General features: G+C 42.4%; 1 protein-coding gene across 1 annotated transcript in view; it reads right to left on the bottom strand.

The window, feature by feature from the left end:
* LOC133367503 (enoyl-CoA hydratase EchA19-like) overlaps window positions 1-20,314 on the bottom strand; it is a 41,997-nt gene extending 21,683 nt beyond the window's left edge. Inside the window, exons 1-4 of the mRNA XM_061591601.1 lie at window positions 20,081-20,314; window positions 13,465-13,632; window positions 2,799-2,896; window positions 1,048-1,192 (exon numbers count right to left, since the gene is read on the bottom strand). Of these exons, the coding sequence (XP_061447585.1) occupies window positions 1,048-1,192; window positions 2,799-2,896; window positions 13,465-13,632; window positions 20,081-20,234 (565 nt within the window). The 5' untranslated portion in view covers window positions 20,235-20,314. The remainder of the gene's footprint in view (window positions 1-1,047; window positions 1,193-2,798; window positions 2,897-13,464; window positions 13,633-20,080) is intronic.
* Between the last annotated feature and the right edge of the window lie 410 nt (window positions 20,315-20,724).

Below are 20,724 nucleotides of genomic sequence, written 5' to 3'. Positions count from 1 at the left end.
AGTTTCAAGTTGCAATCCTGCCCCTTCAACTTCACGTTTGCCAGGAGGCTCAGAGACCCTCTTTTGGGAGAAGACTGAGCCAACATAAGAATTGAGCACTTCTGCCTTTTCTTTGTCATCTGTTATCATTTTGCCATCCTCACTGAGTAGCCATACCAACATTTCTTTTCTCTATCTTTTACTATGGACGTACCTGAAGAAAGCTTTTTTGTTGTTTTTGGCATCTCTCACTAACCTCACATTCTCAGCTTTAGTCTTCCTGATGCCATCCCTGCAATTCCATGCTACCTGTCTACTCTTCCTATGTGGCCCAGCCTTCCTTCCATTTCTGTATGTGTCCTTTTTTTGTTTTCAGGTCATCTCTACATCTTGTCACAAGTAGGCGTGAAGGAAAGCCACAAGGGGATCCACAAGATTAAAAGGACACCTGAGCCACACCGTTGGCTCTGCTCCCAATGATAGATAGATTCCCCCTGCCTGAGTCCCAATGTCCACATCTTAGGCAGGACAACTTCAGGGAGAAAGCCCTCTTCTGTAGCCCTGTACGCACAGAGGCCTCCCTGGGAGATGGAACCCAGAATGGCCCACTCCCCCTTTAGAAATTTAAAGTGAGCTATAGTTGTTGGTTCCCAAGCATCAAAATGAACATGACTACACACACACACTTTTTTCCTTCATGGAAAAGAAACTCTTGCCAAAAAAAATGCAGAGAAGAGGGTAATGAGTAGAGCAGGCTTACTACCAACTGCATGTATTAACTACCATGAGGCAGTAAGAGTCACAATAGTTTTGTGTTGCATTATACTATTGTTTCTTTCTTAATAATGAGCTCACCGTTCAAGGCTGGACTCCATGTGCAAATGGGGGTCAAAGGGGTCACCACAGAAATGCAAAAACACCCATATTTGTGCTGTGCTAACTGTAAAAATGCAGCACATAACGCTTTTTCCTGCTTGGCTGGGGCTGCCTCAGGATGTGAAAAGTGATGTGAAACTGATATGTTCATACTTATTCAAAACCAAAATTCATGCAATCAATAAAACATACCAAAACGCCTGCAGAACACTCCCAAGACAGCACTTTCTTCTACAACACGCAAGTCAGCCAAGAGAGACAGCTCAAGCCCACCAGCCACTGCATATCCACTCACTGCAGCAATCACTGGCTTAGAAAATTTCATCCGAGAAGGACCCTATAACAGGCATTGGAACTGTATTAAAACATTTTTAAAAATATAGCTAGAATATATCGTTATCGATACAAAGACAACATGTGTGGAAACCTGTTTTACTAATGTTTATTGCGAAGTGAGGCATATAGTCAAAAGGATTATACTTGCATATATATTTTTGCACAACAAGAGTAACATGTGAAATATCCCTAAGTCAGCCCTTTATCTCTCCTGAAATGAACATGGAACATCCAATTTTATTCCAGCTAGGGGGGTGGGGGGTGGAATCGATCAAGTTGCCCTTTCTTTACTTCTGAGCCTCCAGAAACAAAAAAAACCCTCTCTTTAAGCAATTGTTAATTTTGTCCATGGAGGTGTCATGCATACTGGATTCCCATGCACCCTGCCCTGCCCACATTGAGGGGGAAGGTCTGACACGGGCTTGTAAGCACATTCAAGTGAATATGGTTACAGTCATTCATGTGATTGAAAACTCTGATCACATGGTGTTCCCAGTCAGTGGAAGGACTGTAAGCACATTCAGCCAACTGCAGTTAAAATCCCCCTGCAGACCTTCCCTCTCAATGAAGGGAGGAGGGGCCATGCATGGCCCCAAAGCCCTTGCACAGGTATAACTAACAAGTACCTGAATAGACTCCTGAGGTGTATGTGGAAGCTACCATCCTATACCGTCCATTTTGTTACTTATTTATTTATGCATTTATTTATTTTATTTATATCATTCTTGTGGCTGTATAATTTTGATTAAGCACAGAGCGCACATACACAGTTTTGCCTTATAGTATGCAAACAGTACCAGGACAAATCTGTCAGTAAGAAAAAAAAGTGAATTGAGGTTATAATGACTGGGTTATTAAATACATTGCAAAACTAACCAAAGTGCATATTCCATGGCATCTCTACTCATGTCTCTTCCAACTCATCTAAAAGCACTTAAAAATATAATCGTGAGGATTTAGTCCAAAGTTCTATGTCAGGGGTGGCTAATTTGTGGCCCTCCAGGTGTTCCTGGACTCCAGCTCCCATCAGCCCCAGCCAACATGGCCAATGTTTAGGAACGATGGGAGTTATAGTCCAGCAGCATCTGGAGAACCACCAGTTCCCCATTCCTGGTGTATGTAGTCCAGCATTTTGTTTCAACAGTCACCAACCAGATGTATCTGGAAAGCTCACAAGCAGGGCATGAAGCAAACAGAAAGTATCCTGTGATTCACGAGGAAGCAGTACTACAAAAATAATCCTAATGTAGACTGGACCTTCCATTCACTTTTGGTAATGAACCTCTATTTCTATATGTACCACAACTGACCATGCAAACACAACCGCATAGTTCTCATTATACAAAACACAGGGTACTGTGTGCATAGATTCCACGTTTACTGGGAGTGGACAACATATAACTTTTCCTTTGGAAAAACAATCCCGTTTGGTTTTAGTTACTTTCAGGGAAGGGAAGATTCCTCCTTTCTCTTCTGCTTTTTATATCTGTAACTTTAACTTAAAAGTGTTGGTGGTTTCCATAGCAAAATGCAAAGCAACCATGGAAATGGACTTCAGTTTTCACTGAATTGTCAGGATTTCCCTCCAGACTGTTTCTGAAACATACCATGGGACCAGGACCTTTGGTGACATCTTGTTCCAATTTGATTGAGGCTGGGTTGTGGGCCAACTCCTTCAAATCATAACCGGCACAGAAATTGCCTCCTAAAAAACACCCACATGGAAGAAAGAAAAAAAGTTAAGATTATGGAACAATAAAGAAAAAGGTGTCAGCTCTGCTTTTTTTAATTATTTGGTTCAGCTGTTAATTATGTGAGCTGTCATAAATTTTCTTATAAAGGGAGGCATTTTTATAGAATTATAGAGTTGAAAGTGATATTGGAGATCATTTAGTCCAACCCCCATGCTCAATGCAAGACCTGCAAAGTAGGTTGAAACCAGATTTCCTTGACATATACCCATTTAGCCTCCACAATCTACCTCCACCAAAGGAGTGCCTACCACCTCCCAAGGCAATCTATTCCACTATCAAACAGCTCTTACCATTAGAAAGCTTCTGCAAATATTTAGCCAAAATCTGATTCCCTGCAATTCCCACTCCTAGTCCTTCACTGTGGAACAACAGAGAATAGGTCTGCTATGTCTTCTGCCTGGCAGCCCTTCAGTTATTTGAAGACTGGTATCCTGTCTCCCCATATTCTCCAGATGAAACACTTTCAACTATTCCTGACGTGACTTAAGAACATAAGAAGAGCATGCTGGATCAGACCAAAGGCCCATCTTGTCCAGCATCCTGTCTCACAGTGGCCAACCATGGGAAGCCCAAAAGCAGGACCTGAATGCAAGAGCACTCTTTCCTCCTGTCATTTCCAGCAACTGGTATTTGGAAGCGTACTGACTCTGGCCATGGAGGTAGAGCATAGCCATCAGGGCTAGTAACCACTGATAGTAACCAGTTATCCTCAAAGTATTTGTCTAATCCTCTTTTAAAGCCATCCAAGTGGGGGCCATCACTGCTTCCTTTGTTTCCAGAACCCTTACTATCACTATCCTGGTCAACCTCCTTTGGACACACTCATTTGTCAGTGCCCTTCTTAAAATGTGGTACCCATAGCAGATACAGTTTGACCAGTGCAGTATAAAGTGGAATTATTACTTATCATAATCTGGACACAATGTACCTTTTAATGCAGTCTTAAGGTTGCATTAACTTCTTTTCTTTCTTTCTTTTTACAGCCACATCACACTGCTGGTTCATGTGCAACTCATGATCATCTAAGACATCCTTTCTAGGCCAAATCAACTAGCCAGTTCCATGGCTGCAAGCTTTTAATCTTCAGTCTAATATTAGAATAGCCAAAACCTGAAATGGGGGGGGGAGAAGTAGATGTCTCAAATTTACTCCCTTTTAGAATTGCATTTTAATAATTTTCAATACAAAACCCTAACAAGGGCACATCATTTTGTTTTTATGAAGTATATTAACCACAGGCAAGAATTAGAGGATTTCTAATGGTGCATGTGCCAGCCAGCGTATCCTCCACATCATCCCTTATCACCAAAACCGTGATACCTCCTCTGCCATAGAAGAAGCTAATTCAAGCCTTTTTTGTGTGTGGTGGAGGAACCATTACTTTTTGTGTATGTTGGAAGCAGAAGAAAGAACTGCTGTTGACTGTACCACCATGATGGAAACCAAAGCACTACTGCCCACAGTATTTACTTTAAGATCCAGCTCTGCAACTGTACAGGGGGGAGGGGAAAATCACTAACTCGCCTAGTCCAGCACATAAGAAGCCACAAAGCAGGCATCACCCAGATATGCACTTAACAGATGGGACCACTGTTCTAGGCTCAAGGCCCAACACTATAATTTTCTCAATCAAATTGGTGTTCTATATATAACCTTATGTATACATATCCTTGGGGTACAAAGCCTTAACAAAATATAAATATACATAAATCTTACTTGTTTTAAAGTTTCCAACTGTAATCTTTATCCTTTCCCCCCAGACTACCAATAATGCAGCTGCTTCTGATTCCACTAAATACTGTTTTTCTTTACCTCAGCAAAATAAATATTGTAATTATAGAGCAGAATTGTTAAGTAGACCATCTATTTAGGAAGGGGAGATGGAAGAAAGAAGAGAATAAGAAGAGAAAACCCAGCTCTGGTTTTTTGTTCTGAAAGCTTGTTATGCTGGCTGCAATGATCACTTCGTTATTTAAATGTGTGAATCATTATCACTTATCACACTAGCCAGTTTTCCAAGGGCTGTGCCAAATGGGTTGCCCATTGCAGTTGTTTGGTTCAAAGAACTGCTCTCAGAGGGCCTGGAAATAATTAAGTCCCCCTCTAAACAACAATTGCTCCCATTAAGAGTGTTCACTCTTTTTTTTTAGCCTATTTACAGCCATTGTCTCCCTAACATACTGTTGTGTCAACTCTGCCTTTTCCTTAGTTAAAAATTCATTTTATCCTTCACAACATGATCCTAGCCAATGCGGATTCACGTTGTGCTGCATTCACACATTACAGCAAGCCATGAACACAGAGAAGGCTCCCACTTCCCTTCTCTAGCAAGTGGGCTATAAACCATGATCCTTGGCTTAGTGTTATATCCAAACCAAGAACCATGGTTTGTTTCTCTTCAAACAAAACACAGTCTGAAGCCAAAAAACAATCAATCCATCTTCCCAGGGAACTCTGCAAATTGCAGCTCTGTGAAGGGAATAGGGGTCTCCCTTAACAAACTACAGCATCCAGGATTCTTTTGGGGAAGCCATGACTGTTAAAAGTGGTTTCATAGTGCTTTAAATGAATAGTGCAGATGTGGCTGGTTCCCTCCACCCCCCCGGGATAATATTCCCAGTTATTGATGCAGTTTAATTTGGGCTACTTCTTGTTTCCAGTTTTTTGTCTTCTTTGTTTTAAAGAATGAATGATTTACTGGAAAATATTACAACTGTTATGTCTTAACTGGCCTTATGTCTTAACTCACCTTAAGCTTAAAACTTAAGGTAAGGCTCAAGTAGGTTGCATATAAGTCAACTGTAGATATGTATGAGTTACTGTTACTGGCATAAGCATTTGATCTGTACCTGAGCCATAACAGGCAGTTTATTTTCAGACTATTATATCTCCTCCCTTGCTTTTGTTCTTCTTGGGTGTATTCATGTATTATATTTTTAAGGAATGCTGGAATTGTTTTTAAGTGTCCCGTCCAGAGCCGAAACCACGAGGCTGAGACGCGGGTGCAATTAAATCTCGTTTTATTAGAGTAATGGATACATCAAAGGCATTGCGCTTCATAGAAAAACCTGCACTAACTCACTAAGTCCCTAACTACACTCTAGACATGCTCTGCAGCGTATGAAGGAAGTTGACTCAGCAACTCCCCACTGTGAGCTGCAAGCTTAAGTAGGGAACGTTTTTGATCGTAATCTCTGACTCCTTCGCAAGTCCTGCCTCTGCTCTGTCCGTTTCTCGCGGCAGCGGGAGCGAGGCAACGGGGGGCGTGTTTCCAACGGCTCATCGGAGGACACCTGATCCTGAGTAGCAGGCTCAAGGTCAGGAGGCTGCATCACGCTGGTGGCATCCTGGGAACTGCTTGGCAAGGGAGGAGTTGGCAAGTTCTCCGGAGCTTCCCCCAACAGGTCCTCTGCAACAACAGGGGGAGGCGCGCTCTCCACTTCGGTGATCACACCACCCGTGGGAATTGGCTCAAGTTCAGGCTCGCTTTCCGCCCCAAGGTCCTGCTCAGACTCAACAACTCCTGGGTCTTCCGTGCCTCCTGGCAGCTGAGGCACCTGAAACTCATGCCTCCCCCCTCCCTGCCCCTCTAGGGAGAGCTGAGGCTCAACATTAAGATACTTTATTGCTTGTTATTTGCCTTCCTGGGTTCCTTTGGGAGGAAGGGCAGGATATAAATGTAATAAACAATAATGTGTATATGTAAAACATTTTACAGGTACACTTTTAACACAAGACGGAAAGCGGCTGTGTGGCAGATGAGAGTATTTATTTTATTTATTTATTAAATTTATATCCCGCTGCCCTTCCTCCCATTAGGAGCCCAAGGCAGCAATCAAAATACACTAAAAGCATTTTAAAACATTTTAAAAACAAAAGGCTTTAAAACATATTAAAACAAAATATTGTTACAAACATTAAAACAAAACATCTTTTAAAAAAAACTTTTAAAACATCTTAAAAAGCAATTCCAACACAGATGCAGATTGGGTTAAGATCTCTACTTAAAAGGCTTGTTGAAAGAGGAAGGTCTTCAACAGGCGCTGAAAAGATAACAATGATGGCGCCTGTCTAATATTTAAGGGGAGGGAATTCCACAGGTAGGTCCCACAACACTAAAGGTCTGCTTACTATGTTGTACGGAATGGACCTCCTGGTAAGATGGTATCTCCAGGAGGTCCTCACCTGCAGAGCACAATGATCGACTGGGTATATAAGGAGTAAGACGATCTTTTAGGTATCCTGGTCCCAAGCTGTGTAGGGCTTTGTACACCAAAACTAGAACCCTGAATTTAGCCTGATAGCTAATGGGCAGCGAGTGCAATTCATTCAGCAGTGGGGTAACATACTGGCAATACCCTGCCCCAGTGAGCAGTCACGTCGCCTCATTTTGCACCAGCTGCACCTTCTGGACCAACCTTAAGGGCAGCCCCACATATAGCGCATTACAGTAATGAAGCCAGGAGATTACCAGTGCATAGACAACAGTGGTCAGGCTATCCTGGTCCAGAAACAGCTGAAACTGATAAAAGGCACTCCTAGCCACTGAACTCACCTGGGCCTCTAGTGACAAAGATAGATCAAGGAGCACCACGAGACTATAGACCTGCTCTTTCAGAGGGAGTACAACCCCATCCAAAGCAGGCAATTGACCAATTATCTGAACTCAGGAACCACCAACCCTCAGTACCTCCATCTTGCTAAGATTCAGACTCAGTTTATTGGCTCTCAACCAGCCCACCACTGAGTGCAGGCACCAGTCCACTGCTTGCACAGCCTGTCCCAATTCAGATGTTACAGAGAAATACATCTGGGTATCATCAATACCTCTAGTTAAAAAGCGAGAAAGACCTCAATGGATGGCTGAAGAAACTCTTAAAATGGTTAAAGAAAGAAGGAAAGCAAAAGCAAAAGAAGATAAAAACAAGGTCAGAACCCTAAATGCAACAATACAGCGACTAGTCCATAGGAACAAAGATAACTATTACAATAGTTATTGCATAGAGACAGAAGAGGAAAACCAAAAGAGTAGAATAAGAGCCCTATTCCAAACATTAGAGAAATTAAAGGGAAATTTAAACCAAGAGCAGGGATGTTGAATAATCAACAGGGGAACACACTGACTGACCAAGATAAAATAAAAGGAAGATGGAAACAAGACACTGAAGAACTCTATAAAAGAGATGCAAAGACAACAGATTCATTCACGGAGGAACCGTATGATAAAGAACCAGAAGAATGTGAGGTGAAAGCTGCTCTTAAAATACTTGGAAGAAACAAATCACCAGGAACAGATGGGATACCAACAGAGTTGCTACAAGCTACTGAGACTGAATCTGTCCAGATTTTTACGGGCAGCGGGGGATTTAATTTTAAATCTAACTTAGCAACCAAATCCGGCTTCTCAAGATCCCATACTAAGTCTTGGTTTGACCAAGAGTGCCATGATATGAGAACTCTCCTAGTGGAAGAATACAAAAGATACAGAAAATTAGAGCTCACTGTAATCCCTCACGAATATATGGCCATGAAGAAAAAATACAAATCGCTGATTAAAAGCAAAAAGAACTTAGCCCAAATAAACCAGTGGAAAACATTAATACTGGCTTCAAAAACCAAAGATATATGTCCACCTTTTGGCGACTTGTTAACAGAGGTTGGCCCAACCAATCTCGGAGTCCGGTATACCACATTCCCATACAAACTTGGGAGTCCTATTTCCGTAACATTCATATAAGAGTGCAGAAATGTGAGCCCTTCTCTCGGAATTATTTGAATGATTTACCGGTTTGGCCCCCTGTCTCTCCTAAAGAAGTAACCTCTTTAATAGCAAGATTGAAAGAAGGCAAGGCCCCTGGTCCAGACAATATCCCGCCAGAAACATTTAAGCGACACTCTGAATGGTGGGCCCCAGTTTTAGCCGCTCTTTTCACGGCAATCAATCATACGGCCAAAATTCCAGAAGATTGGGGGCTAGCTACTGTAATCCCAATCTATAAAAGAGGATCCCGATCTGACCCAGCTAACTACAGGCCAATCAGTCTGCTGAATACAATCAGCAAACTATATGCCTTACATCTTCTGGATAAATTACAGACTTGGTTGGCCCAGGAGAACGTATTGGCAGATGAACAAGCGGGGCTCAGAGGAGAACGCTCCACAATTGACCACCTATTTGTTATACAACACCTGGTGGAGAAATATTCAACTAAAAAGGGGAGTGCCCTATATGTGGCTTTTATAGATTTTAAACAAGCTTTTGATCTTATACCCAGGAATAAACTATGGGAAAAGTTTGAGACAACCAACATAGATAGACAACTTTTAATGTTGATACGTTCACTCCATGAAAATACCAGACTACAGGTCAGATGCGATAACATAGGACATTTGACTAAACCAATTCCCACCTACGAGGGAGTCAAACAGGGATGTGTTTTAGCTCCCTCTTTATTTAACTTTTATGTAAACTCCATGATCGATTCTTTGGCGCAGACTGCATCACAACCACCAACTCTAGCTAATAGAATGATATCTACATTACTTTACGCTGATGATGCAATTCTGCTATCACTAACTTGCAGTGGATTACGATGCCTGTTGAGTGCACTGGCGGATCATTGTGCCAAAGACCACCTAATTATTAACCATACTAAAACAAAAGTACTGTTGTTTACTAAAAGTAAGGTGAGACATAACTGGCAATTGAACGGACTGAAAATCGAACAGGTTTCATCCTTCCGATACCTGGGGGTGACTTTCCACGCTTCAGGTTCATGGCATTTCCATATCAAGAATACCATCTTGATCGCGCGGAGGACCTCCAAAGCACTTCTCTCTTTCTTTCATACTAAAGGTAGACAACACATCTCTTCTACCATCCAAGTGTTTGTGGCAAAGGTTATTTCCCAATTGATGTATGGCACACAGATATTAACTTTTCCAAAATCAGTCCCTTTCGAACCTATACAGACAAAATTCCTGAGGGCTGTTTTTGGGATCCCATCATGTGTCTCAAATGCGATAGTAAGAATGGAAGCCGGTCTCCCTTCCATCAAAGCTCGAATTTGGAAACTTAAAATAAAGTGGTGGCTAAAACTCCAATTCTCACCTGTAGGCTTGGCTCCCTTAGTACTCTCTGACACCTTTCAATTGTCCTGGCACAAGTCGGTGATTAAGAAAGTGTCATCTCTCGGCTTTTCGCCTGCCAACATTTACAACTTAGGATATGTTAAAGCATGGTCAGCTATGTCCCAACCAGAGCTTGGAAAAGTTACTTTTTCAAACTACAACTCCCATCAGCCCCAGCCAGCATGGCCACTGGATTGGGCTGATGGGAATTGTAGTTCAAAAAAAGTAACTTTTCCAAGCTCTGGTCCCAACGCATAATGGACATAGAACTGCAAACCCAACTATCTGTGTCATCTAGCAAGCTCGATACCATCACCTTTTCCAGGGGCTTTGCCCCTGCTCAATACCTTAGTAACCTCCTTATTGCCAGATATAGAAGAGCTTTTACCATGGCGAGATTCAACGTGATGCCGCCAGCTTTACTTGAGGGTAGGTTTCGTGGGGTCCCTCGCTCGGATAGGCTGTGTCCATGTGGAACTGGAGAAACTGAGACAATATCCCATGTCCTTTTATACTGTACTTTGTACCAAGATATCCGCACTTGCAGCATTACTCCTATCATTCAATCGATACCTGGCCGCGACTCATTATACTATACAAGACATTTACTGCAAGATCGCCACCCTCAGATTACATACATTGTTGCTAAATTCTGCACCACAGCAATTATAATTCGGAGAACACTGCTAAATCAAAAGTCCATATAAAGAGTATCGACACTGGTTTTAATTTGTTTTAAAAAATGGTTTTAACTGTATGATGATTTTGTATTGGCCATCGGCCGCAATAAATATATACCTCCAGATTTTTACAAGAAATTGCCAACAAATATGGAAAACTAAACAATGGCCCACAGACTGGAAGCATTCAATATACATCCCGATTCCAAAGAAAGGGGATCCCAGGGAATGCAGTAATGATCAAACTATTGCCTTAATATCCCATGCAAGTAAAGTAATGCTCAAGATTCTACAACAAAGGCTCTTACCATATATGGAGCAAGAAATGCCAGATGTCCGAGCTCGATTTAGAAAGGGAAGAGGCACCAGAGATCATATTGCAAACATACGTTGGATAATGGAACGGCCCAAGGAATTTCAGAAGAAAATCACCTTCTGCTTTATGGATTACAGCAAAGATTTTGATTGCGTTAACCATGAAAAACTATGGAATGCTTTAAAAGAAAAGGGGATGACACAGCATCTGATTGTCCTGATGTACAACCTATACTCTGGACAAGAAGCTACTATAAGGACAGAATATGGAGAAACTGATTGGTTCCCAATCAGAAAGGGTGCGACACAGGGTGTCTTTTATCATCCTACTTGTTTAATCTATACGCAGAACATATACGGAAAGCAGGATTGCACTAAGATGAAGGAGGTGTGAAAATTGGAGGGAGAAATATCAATAATTTAAGATATGCAGGCGATACCATACGACTAGCAGAAACCAGTAATGATTTGAAACGAATGCTGTTGAAAGTTAAAGAGGAAAGCACAAAAGCAGAACTACAGCTGAACGTCAAGAAGACTAAAGTAATGACAACAGAAGATTTATGTAACTTTAAAGTTGACATGGAGGACCCTGAACTTGTCAACGATTATCAATACTTTGGCACAGTTATTAACCAAAATGGAGACAACAGTCAAGAAATCAAAAGAAGGCTAGGACTGGGGAGGGCAGCTACGAGAGAACTAGAAAAGGTCCTCAAATGCATGGTATTCCCAATATCTATGTATGGATGTGAAAGTTGGACAATGAAAAAAGCAGGTAAGAGAAAAATAAACTCATCTGAAATGTGGTGTTGGAGGAGAGCTTTGAGCATACCATGGACTGCAAAAAAGACAAATAATTGGATGTTAGAACAAATTAAACCAGAACTATCACTAAAAGCTAAAATGATGAAACTGAGGTAATCATACTTTGGACACATCGTGAGAAGACATGATTCACTAGAAAAGACAATAATGCTGGGAAAAACAGAAGGGAGTAGAAAAAGAGGAAGGCCAAACAAGAGATGGATTGATTCCATAAAGGAAGCCACAGACCTGAACTTACAAGATCTGAACAGGGTGGTTTATAACAGATGCTACCTGAGGTCGCTGATTCACATGGTCGCCATAAGCCATAATCAACTTGAACGCACATAACAACAACAAGATCATCAGTGTACTGCTGACACTTTGCCGAAATCTGATGATCACTCCCAAGGGCTTCATATAGATGTTAAACAGCATCGGGGACAAGATGGTACCCTGTGGCACCCCACAACACACTGCCAGGGGGCCAAAAGGCAATCACCCAATGGTATTATCTGAAAACGACCCTGGAGATAGGATTGGAACTGTCCTGCCCAAAGTCGAGAAAATCAGGCTCAGACATGGCTGTGGCTTTTTCTCTTTTTATTAAAGTAATAGATACATCCAAAGCAGCTCACCTCATTAACCTAACTACTCTTTCTAGGAACTTTGCACTGCTCTAACGCTAAACATGACCCTGCAACTCTAAGACATTGACTCAGCAACTGGGTTTCCCCCGAGTCCACTTAAGTAGGCTTGGATCACGCACGCAAATGAAGACTCCACCTCAGCTCATTCTGTTGAACTTCCCGCCTCAAGTGCCTCCGAGCACAGGGTGAAGGTGGTTTGATCAAGCTTCCCCCTCCAACAGAGGGGGGCTGCTAACTGTCAGTTTGGGTGTGGGTAGCTCGGCAGCACTCAGCTGGGAAACATCTGGTGTGCAAGGCTGAATCTCTGGTGGCGGTGACAGCAGCAGCACTTCCACAGGGGGGTCAGGAGCAGAGGTGGCTGAGCTGTCAAAGCCCGGGGCTGGGGCGCCCTGTGAGTCCACCCCACTGTCTGCCCCCTCCCTTGGTTCCCAGTCCAAGTCCTCATCATCCGTTTCGCTCTCGTCTATCAGCCCCCTCCTTGCATGGCTCATGACAGGAACCACTGTAAAACAGTGCCTCCGATACCCATTTCATCAAGTCAGCTCAGAAGAATACCATGGTCAATGGTATCAAGAGCTTCTGACAGATCAAATAAGAATAACAGGGTTGCACTCCCCCCGTCCTTCTCCCGCTAAAGGTCATCCATCAGAGCAACCAAGGCTGATTCAGTCCCATAACCAGGCCTGAACCCAGGTTGGAATGGATCAAGAGAATCTATTTCATCCAAGAGTAATGGAAATTGCTGCACCACAAACCTCTCAACCGCCTTCCCTAAAAAGGGAGTATTCACAACCAGGTGGTAGTTGCCACAAACCAATGGTTCCAGGGTGGGCTTTTTCAGAAGTGGCCAGATCACCGCCTCTTTCAGGGCAGCTGGGACCACTCCCTCTCATAAAGACGCATTGACCAGCAGAGTGAAGAATATAAAGGCCTCACCCAATCCATGAAGCACTGCCACAGTCAATGAGCTGTTTTCTTCAAATGACTGGAAAGCCTGTAGCAGTATTCCTGCAGTCTCCAGGTTCACGGCATTCCTGACTTCTGGCCTGTTGATGCCAATTGTCATTATGGTCCCATGGATTTCAGTAATTACCTTCCTTCTTCCTGAGAAAACAGAACAGGCAAAACAGAAACCCTGATTTGGAATTCCTTTCTTCTTGTCTCTCTTTTTTTAAAAAAGTCATCCATTAATATAGTAAATTCAATTTTAAAAGATTGGCTGAAAGATTAACATGTGGAACTGTTACGTTACAAGTGCATTAAAATATATGCCAAGATGAAGTCAGTATCACATTTACAATGTCACCATGAACATAACTAATTATATAGATTGGATTGAATTTGATTTGGGCTGGTTGTTCTTCTCCCTCCCCACCCCCTGCAATAACTAGAGACAGAGTGAGGGAGTTCACTAGGCTTGAATACAGTACAAGAAATAAAATTAAGACACTGGGCATTACCTGGGAATTAATAATGAAGAGCTGGTTTTAAAACTTGATGGGTGAGGCACAGCAGGGAATCACTAAATTGCAAAGGAACATCTTAGATTAAAAACATTTTATAGAAATATCTTAAAAGCTTTGCTCTCAACCCATTTGAACAGGCAAACTGCCAGGGGCAAACATCAAGGATGCCAGCCTCAGCCTTGTCTCCTTGCTGCAATTATTTTTTCAGCCCAACATTCACAATCGCCAGACTCTTGGGAGTAGTTGACCAATGTTGCCTTGATTACATTGAAAGCAAATCAACCAGTCTCACTTCCACTGGCACCTCTTCCTAATATCCAAAATGAAACTCAGGCACACACCCACTGTAAAGAGATGTGCATGCTCCTGATGAGAGAACAGCCTGCCTCTCACAACATGGAAAGAAACATACATTCCACTTCAAATTACAAAGAATTACAGACAGCTCAAATAACCTACACTTGTTTCCAGCACAAATGGGTTGGCACTCAGTGGTATCCAGATACAAACCTCTGTCTAACAGACCACTATGGCTCTCCAAACCTTGGACAACAGTTCTCCAGAGAAGTGTTTCAGAGCATTCAAAACCCAAGTTTCTGTCCAAAGTATAAGGATGCCTGTGGAAATGAAATTCCTTATTTCTTCCTCCCCTTTGGGAGAAAATCTGGGAAAACTAGACTGAGAGAACTGTCCCAGATTTCTCCTTTCATCTCACTGCATACCCCTGCACCATCCCTTCCCAGTCTCAACTCTCAGGAGAAGTTTTAATCAGAGAGCACTGTGCAAGCACTGCTTTGGATGCATACAACTTCTTATTACTGACATAAGTATTACTGAAACATCCATAATCCATATTCATTAACATTTGAGTTATTACAGGTTCTTAGTGCTATTGAAATGGAGAATAGATGTTCAATCTTTTAATGCCTATATCTTCACCCCATCTCTCAATATTGGGAGGGAACAAAAGGGAGCTTACAACTGTCTGAATTTGCTCTTCCACTATTGACATCAGCCAATTATGAGACAATTCTTTCCTGTCCACAGAACAATGGGATTTAATTCACGTGATGAGTATATTAAAACCAGTTGTTATTCTCATGCCTAATAAGACAATTTGTAAGGGGGCTACAAACAGTACAAGATGCATAACTAATTTTATTGTCTTTTTTAAAACAGCCATGGTAAACAAGTTTCTAATGGCATATTTCTTTGCTGATGTTTGGCCACATAAATAATACAAGCCTTATGAGCCTGCTTATAATTGGTCTCAGGCATCTATGCACAACAGGTACTATCACATGTATTGGTAAGAAAGATCATTGGATAAAAACAGACCGATCACCAAGCTAGAGTATGAAGGCTCTTTAGTAACACTAAATTACCCCTGAAGCATCTTCAATTAGAATTTAGGCACTGAGGTGACAGCCAGTGTGGTGTAGTGGTTAAAGTGTTGGACTACGACCTGGGAGACCAGGGTTCGAATCCCCACACAGCCATGAAGTTCACTGGGTGACCTTAGGCCAGTCACTGCCTCTCAGTCTCAGAGGAAGGCAATGGTAAACCCCCTCTGAATACTGCTTACCATGAAAACCCCATTCACAGGGTAGCCCAGAAGTCGGGATCGACTTGAAGGCAGTCCATTTCATTTCAGGCACTGAACTGCATGATTGATCAAAGTCTGTTATTTGCATAGCTGTTTTACTCAGCCCACTATAACATGAAGGACTTCAGTCCATGAAAAAGTTCCTTCTCACTGGGCATGAGTGTGTGTTTCATCAAAGCACAATTACAGCACTTCACATACTGTGAAAGTACATCTACCATCTGTTAGTAATGCAGTGTATATCATGCAAGTATTGCACATCTTTTTTGGACTGCATATACAGTGTGCAAGGAGGCAAAGCTGGCCATAGGATGAGCATACCTAGTCTATCTTAGCCCTTATTTTAGATTTTTAAACTGTGGAAGAAGGAGAGAAGCCTCAATTCTTGACAAACCCATGAGAATTTTGGCTTTCGTGTTTAACAGAAGATATGGTTTTAACTCTCAAAGTTGCAGACAAAAAAACCTTTGGTCACCTCATGCGCTTCATAGTTGAGCAAGGACCCAAACTCAACACTCCAGCACACTACACCATCTGGATGTTCATACCAGACAGGCCTTGATTCAGATCTCCAATAAGCCTTGAACCCACTACGTGGTCTTAAGCAAATTGCTTTCTAGGCTTTATATCCCCACCTGAAACACATCTTAAATTGATTTACCACACAGACTTGTTATGAAACACTTGTATGGATTAAAACGGCATTAATTAAAAGCTGCAGCCCTGCGTAATTACATCTGCTTAAATCTCATTGATTTTGACAGAAATTCAATGTATCTGTGCACATGATTTTGGCACTACGTTTTGAATACTGTAGTAGACAAGACTGTAACATGGCTTATAAATCAAAATAGCAAGGAGGGGAAAATCACTGCCAAATCTAAATTTTTAAGACAGTCTTTATCTTAATAGTGTTACTCATACATCAGTAGTTTGGACTGGAATTATACAAACACCAATTATCCCATCTAGGGTTGGGATTTTGCAGGTGGAACCCATTTCACATACATCCTACCTCCTGTTTCTTCCCTAGTACATTATTATGTCAACTAGGGCTTCTACTTTTTCTTTTACTGAAAGAGGTCCCGGCCCTTCATGACAGGCACAAGTTTGACAGATAAAGCTCTTCCCATCACTGCATCTGAAAGCTGTTGAAAGTGTTTCTCATGCACCTGTTTAAAGATGCAAGAACCTTGCCAGGAAAAACTGGCATCACAACCATGCACATATAAGTGTATCACAACCATGTACACTACACACATATGCTATTCTAGCTATTCATACATGCAAGTTTTTTGCAGCATCCACACAATATTGCCACCATCAAAATTCCCACCCACTTTTTAAAAGTCTATCTAGATTTGCCCTTATCACAGAAAACCCAGTAAGTAAAAATAAACACCCTACACATCTACAGGCACTGGTGGTGTAGATGTTCATTAGCACATTTTTGGGTGGGTAGTTTGTCAAGTGGGGACATTTTGGCTGGTTGTCTCTAATGCCACACCCCCTACTTCCATTTGCTCCTCACCTGAGCCCAGCCTGGCTGCTTTGTTTCCAGCAACCCAAACAATATTTACAGCATACTGAATTCATGCTCAAATTTCAACAACCCAGCTAGGAGGGGCTGTTCTCTTGAGATCACTACACAGTACATGAAAGGGTTTACCTCAGAGACTGTAAACACTGGGGTTTTGTTTTCCCTCCTAATACAGAAGTCTTACATGTCTTCTTTATCACTCTTGTGCAAGCCTTAGTCAGGTAAATATCATTGTTGTACAAGACCTCAGTATTAAAAACAGAACAAATGGAAATGGATACTCCCACAACCAAAGCACAAACCTCAATTTTGTCCATTGTAAAACATGCTAAGGGTGGTAATATTTGCTGTTGCACACTTGTAAAATAATAAAAAAGGAGGGTATGTACAGGTACGGACATACCTATGTGCATGCTCAGGACAGAAAAAGGCAGTAGAGGAGTGATTGAGGGGAGGAGGGGGAAAACAAACCTCTAAATCAGCCTTTCCCAACCTTTGGGTCCCCAGATGTTGCTGGACTACAACTCCCATCAGCCCCAGCCAGCATGGCCAATGGTCAGGAATTATGGGAACTGTAGTCCAGGAACATCTGGGGACCCAAAGGTTGGGAAAGGCTGCTCTAAATGCATTCCAAGCTCCGCCCACTCATGTGGACAACAAGCAGATGAATCACAACAAACTGTGCTTTTGGGGGATGGTACTCACTGGTACAGATTACTGGCACCTCTTTTTTGTTTTGCTGCCCATAGTAACTATTTTGTGCTGGTATTCCAAGCACTTTTAGCAAAGTATGAGTACTGACACCCCATTTTATACCAAACAAAAAGTGTTATTATTGGGTTAAGTTCCCTTATACTTCAGCTGCCAACTCACATAGAGAAGCAGAGTTAAAAATAATACAGAGATGGTACTGGACCCCCCTCAGGATGTGGCATTTAACTAAAACTAGATCCCCAGAGCATTGGCAGAAATGTGGGGGTACAGGATCCTACAAACAGACCTGAACTTACAAGATCTGACCAGGGTGGTTCATGACAGATGCTCTTGGTGGTCACTGATTCATAGGGTCACCATAAGTCGTAATCGACTTGAAGGCACATACAACAACAAATTCTTGGTTGAGGTACAAAATGAAATGGGTATGATCACTGAACAGATGGTGCTGCTTACACCAGAATTAGCACTGTTAAATTTGTTCAGAAACAAAAACATTAGGTTGCAAAGTAAAAAATTAATTAGTTTTATGTTAGTAGCTGTCTGTCAAGTTACAGCCAGATGTTGGAAAGATTTGGTGGGGGCATCAATAGACAGATGGTATGGAAAAATATGGGAGATACCACTGCTAGAAAAATTAACACAGAAACTGAAGATGAGTAGAGATTAAAAAAGAAAGACACATTCACAAAATGTTGGCAACCATTTATTCTGTTCACATCAAGGGCTGATAGTCGGAGAACAGTACCTAACCCCTTAATGAAACTGTGGAGATCATGATTACTTTCTGTATGTATTATGAAATGAGTGAGAACAGTAGTGAATTCTGGAATGCAATAAATAAGGTTATGGATAAATAGGTATCTGAAGCGATGTATGGTGGGTGGGGTGGAGTCAGATGTTACATAAAAGGTGTATAAAAATCAATAAAAATATTTTGGGGGAAAGTTTTACTATTATCACTAGCAGTGAATGTCCATGACTGAAAAAATCAAGAATGTGTGGAAGCTAACATGACAGACACACAGAAAAATCAGAGCTGAACAACCTGCTTGCAATATAAGGGCTCTGCTTGGAATCACCATTTCTTAATTGTCGGTGACAATGATGAAGTTTGCCACCTTTTTTCTGGCAGTGCTGCACACAATTCCCAAGTACTTGAAAGAGCACCTTCTCCTGTGTTAACTTGCCTATCGCTTTAGATCCGCAAATGAGATCCTCCTAATGGCTCCTGAGTTGGATAAGGTGAGGCAGGGGCGGGGAAGGGTCTTTCCAGTGATGACTCCACATATACGAAGCTCCCTCCCCACTGAGATGCATCTTGCCACTTCATCTCATTCTTTCAGACAACAGGTAGAGACGTAAGAAGAACCTGCTGAGTCAGGCCCATCTAGTGCAGCATTGTTCTCACAGTGGCTAAACAGATGCCTACAGGAAGCCTGCAAGTAGGGACTGACAGCAAGAGCTCTTTCCCCTCCTGCGGTTTCCAGCAAGTGGAAGGCAAGGCATAGCCATTATGGCTAGTAGTTACTGATAGCCTTATCCTCTATGTACTGGCCTAAGCTTCTTTTAAAGCAATCCAAGTTGATGGCCATCACCGTCCCCTCTGGAACCGAATTTCATAACTGAACTATATGCTGTCACTGTGAATAAATACTTTCTTTTGTCTGTCCTGAATCTTCCATCTTTCTGCCAAGCTTTTTTTGGGGGGCGGGGTTGTTTGAATGAATTTAGTCCTGGTGTACTGTTGTTTTAGGATGTTGCTCTCTTCTGTTTGCAATTTTAATTTGATCTAGCTTTTTTATTAAGTTTGTTTATTTCTGTGCGCTACTCTGCGATTGTAAGGTGAATGGCGGTATATAAAATATTCATATAAATCAATAAAATCCCCCACCCCCTTGTGCTGCGTATACGCAAAAAATCAGCAGGTGGGTCTTCTCCCAACATGTATTAGCAGCTGACAGGAAAACGCAACCTGCTGAATTTCTGCTTGACGTTATTTTTAAGGTTTGCAGTGCTGAAACTTGGCCTGCGGATGTCGCTGTGAGGCCGCAGAATATACACGCAGGCAATCCACGGCACCATGGAACGTCTTCGACAGAATCATTTTTGTACCAGAACGAAAAGTTACGCGCGTCGTGTTCGCAGTCTGCGCGTGCCTTACTTTTAAGGGTTCTTCGTTGCCCAAACTGAGCGGTGTCCAGGGATGAAACCAGAACTACAAACCTTCTCTGGGTGGCTCTCCAGAGCTTGAGGTAGCTGAGCTTGCCTGCATGGCAACAGGGGTCCCTGCACCAGGTCGTGGCGATGACCTGGCGCTAACCGGGAACCCTCTGGTGAGAAGAGGCGCAGACTTGACCAGGAAAACCCGCTGGAACATTTCTCAAGTGCCCCGACTTTGAAGTGCAACAGGCCTCCAAATAACACTGAACACAGCCACGCCCGCTGTCGCAACCGCGCCTGCGTCAAACCAAATAAGCTTCGCTTACACAGTAGCAGCAAAGCAAACCTCCTGTAGGTCAGCGACCTCTTGCAGCGGATGAGCCAAGCACGTGGACTTTTTGAGGCTTTCTCAAGGCTTGTTCGGCTGTTACCCACCATGAGCATACGGCATAGACCATAGAATGAACGAATAAAAATTCGCACAAGTGAATGTAGGCTCTGTGCTAAAAAAGGTTTCACACCCCTGGCAGTGGTGTAGTGACACATTCAGAAGTGCGGGGTCCCTTCATGAATGTGACACCTCACCTCCAGGATTCACAGTCTTTCCTGCAATTACAGAATTATAGGACCAGAATAAAACTACTGTGTGCAAGGGCTCCCCCCATCTGTCAGTCTCTTTCTCTGGGGGCTAAACTGTTTTCTGAAAC

This window comes from Rhineura floridana, chromosome 1 (assembly GCF_030035675.1).
Source record: "Rhineura floridana isolate rRhiFlo1 chromosome 1, rRhiFlo1.hap2, whole genome shotgun sequence".
In the NCBI taxonomy this organism is placed as follows: domain Eukaryota; kingdom Metazoa; phylum Chordata; class Lepidosauria; order Squamata; family Rhineuridae; genus Rhineura; species Rhineura floridana.
The sequence above is the reverse complement of the archived record's forward strand: the minus strand, read 5'-3'. Positions and strand labels throughout refer to the sequence as shown.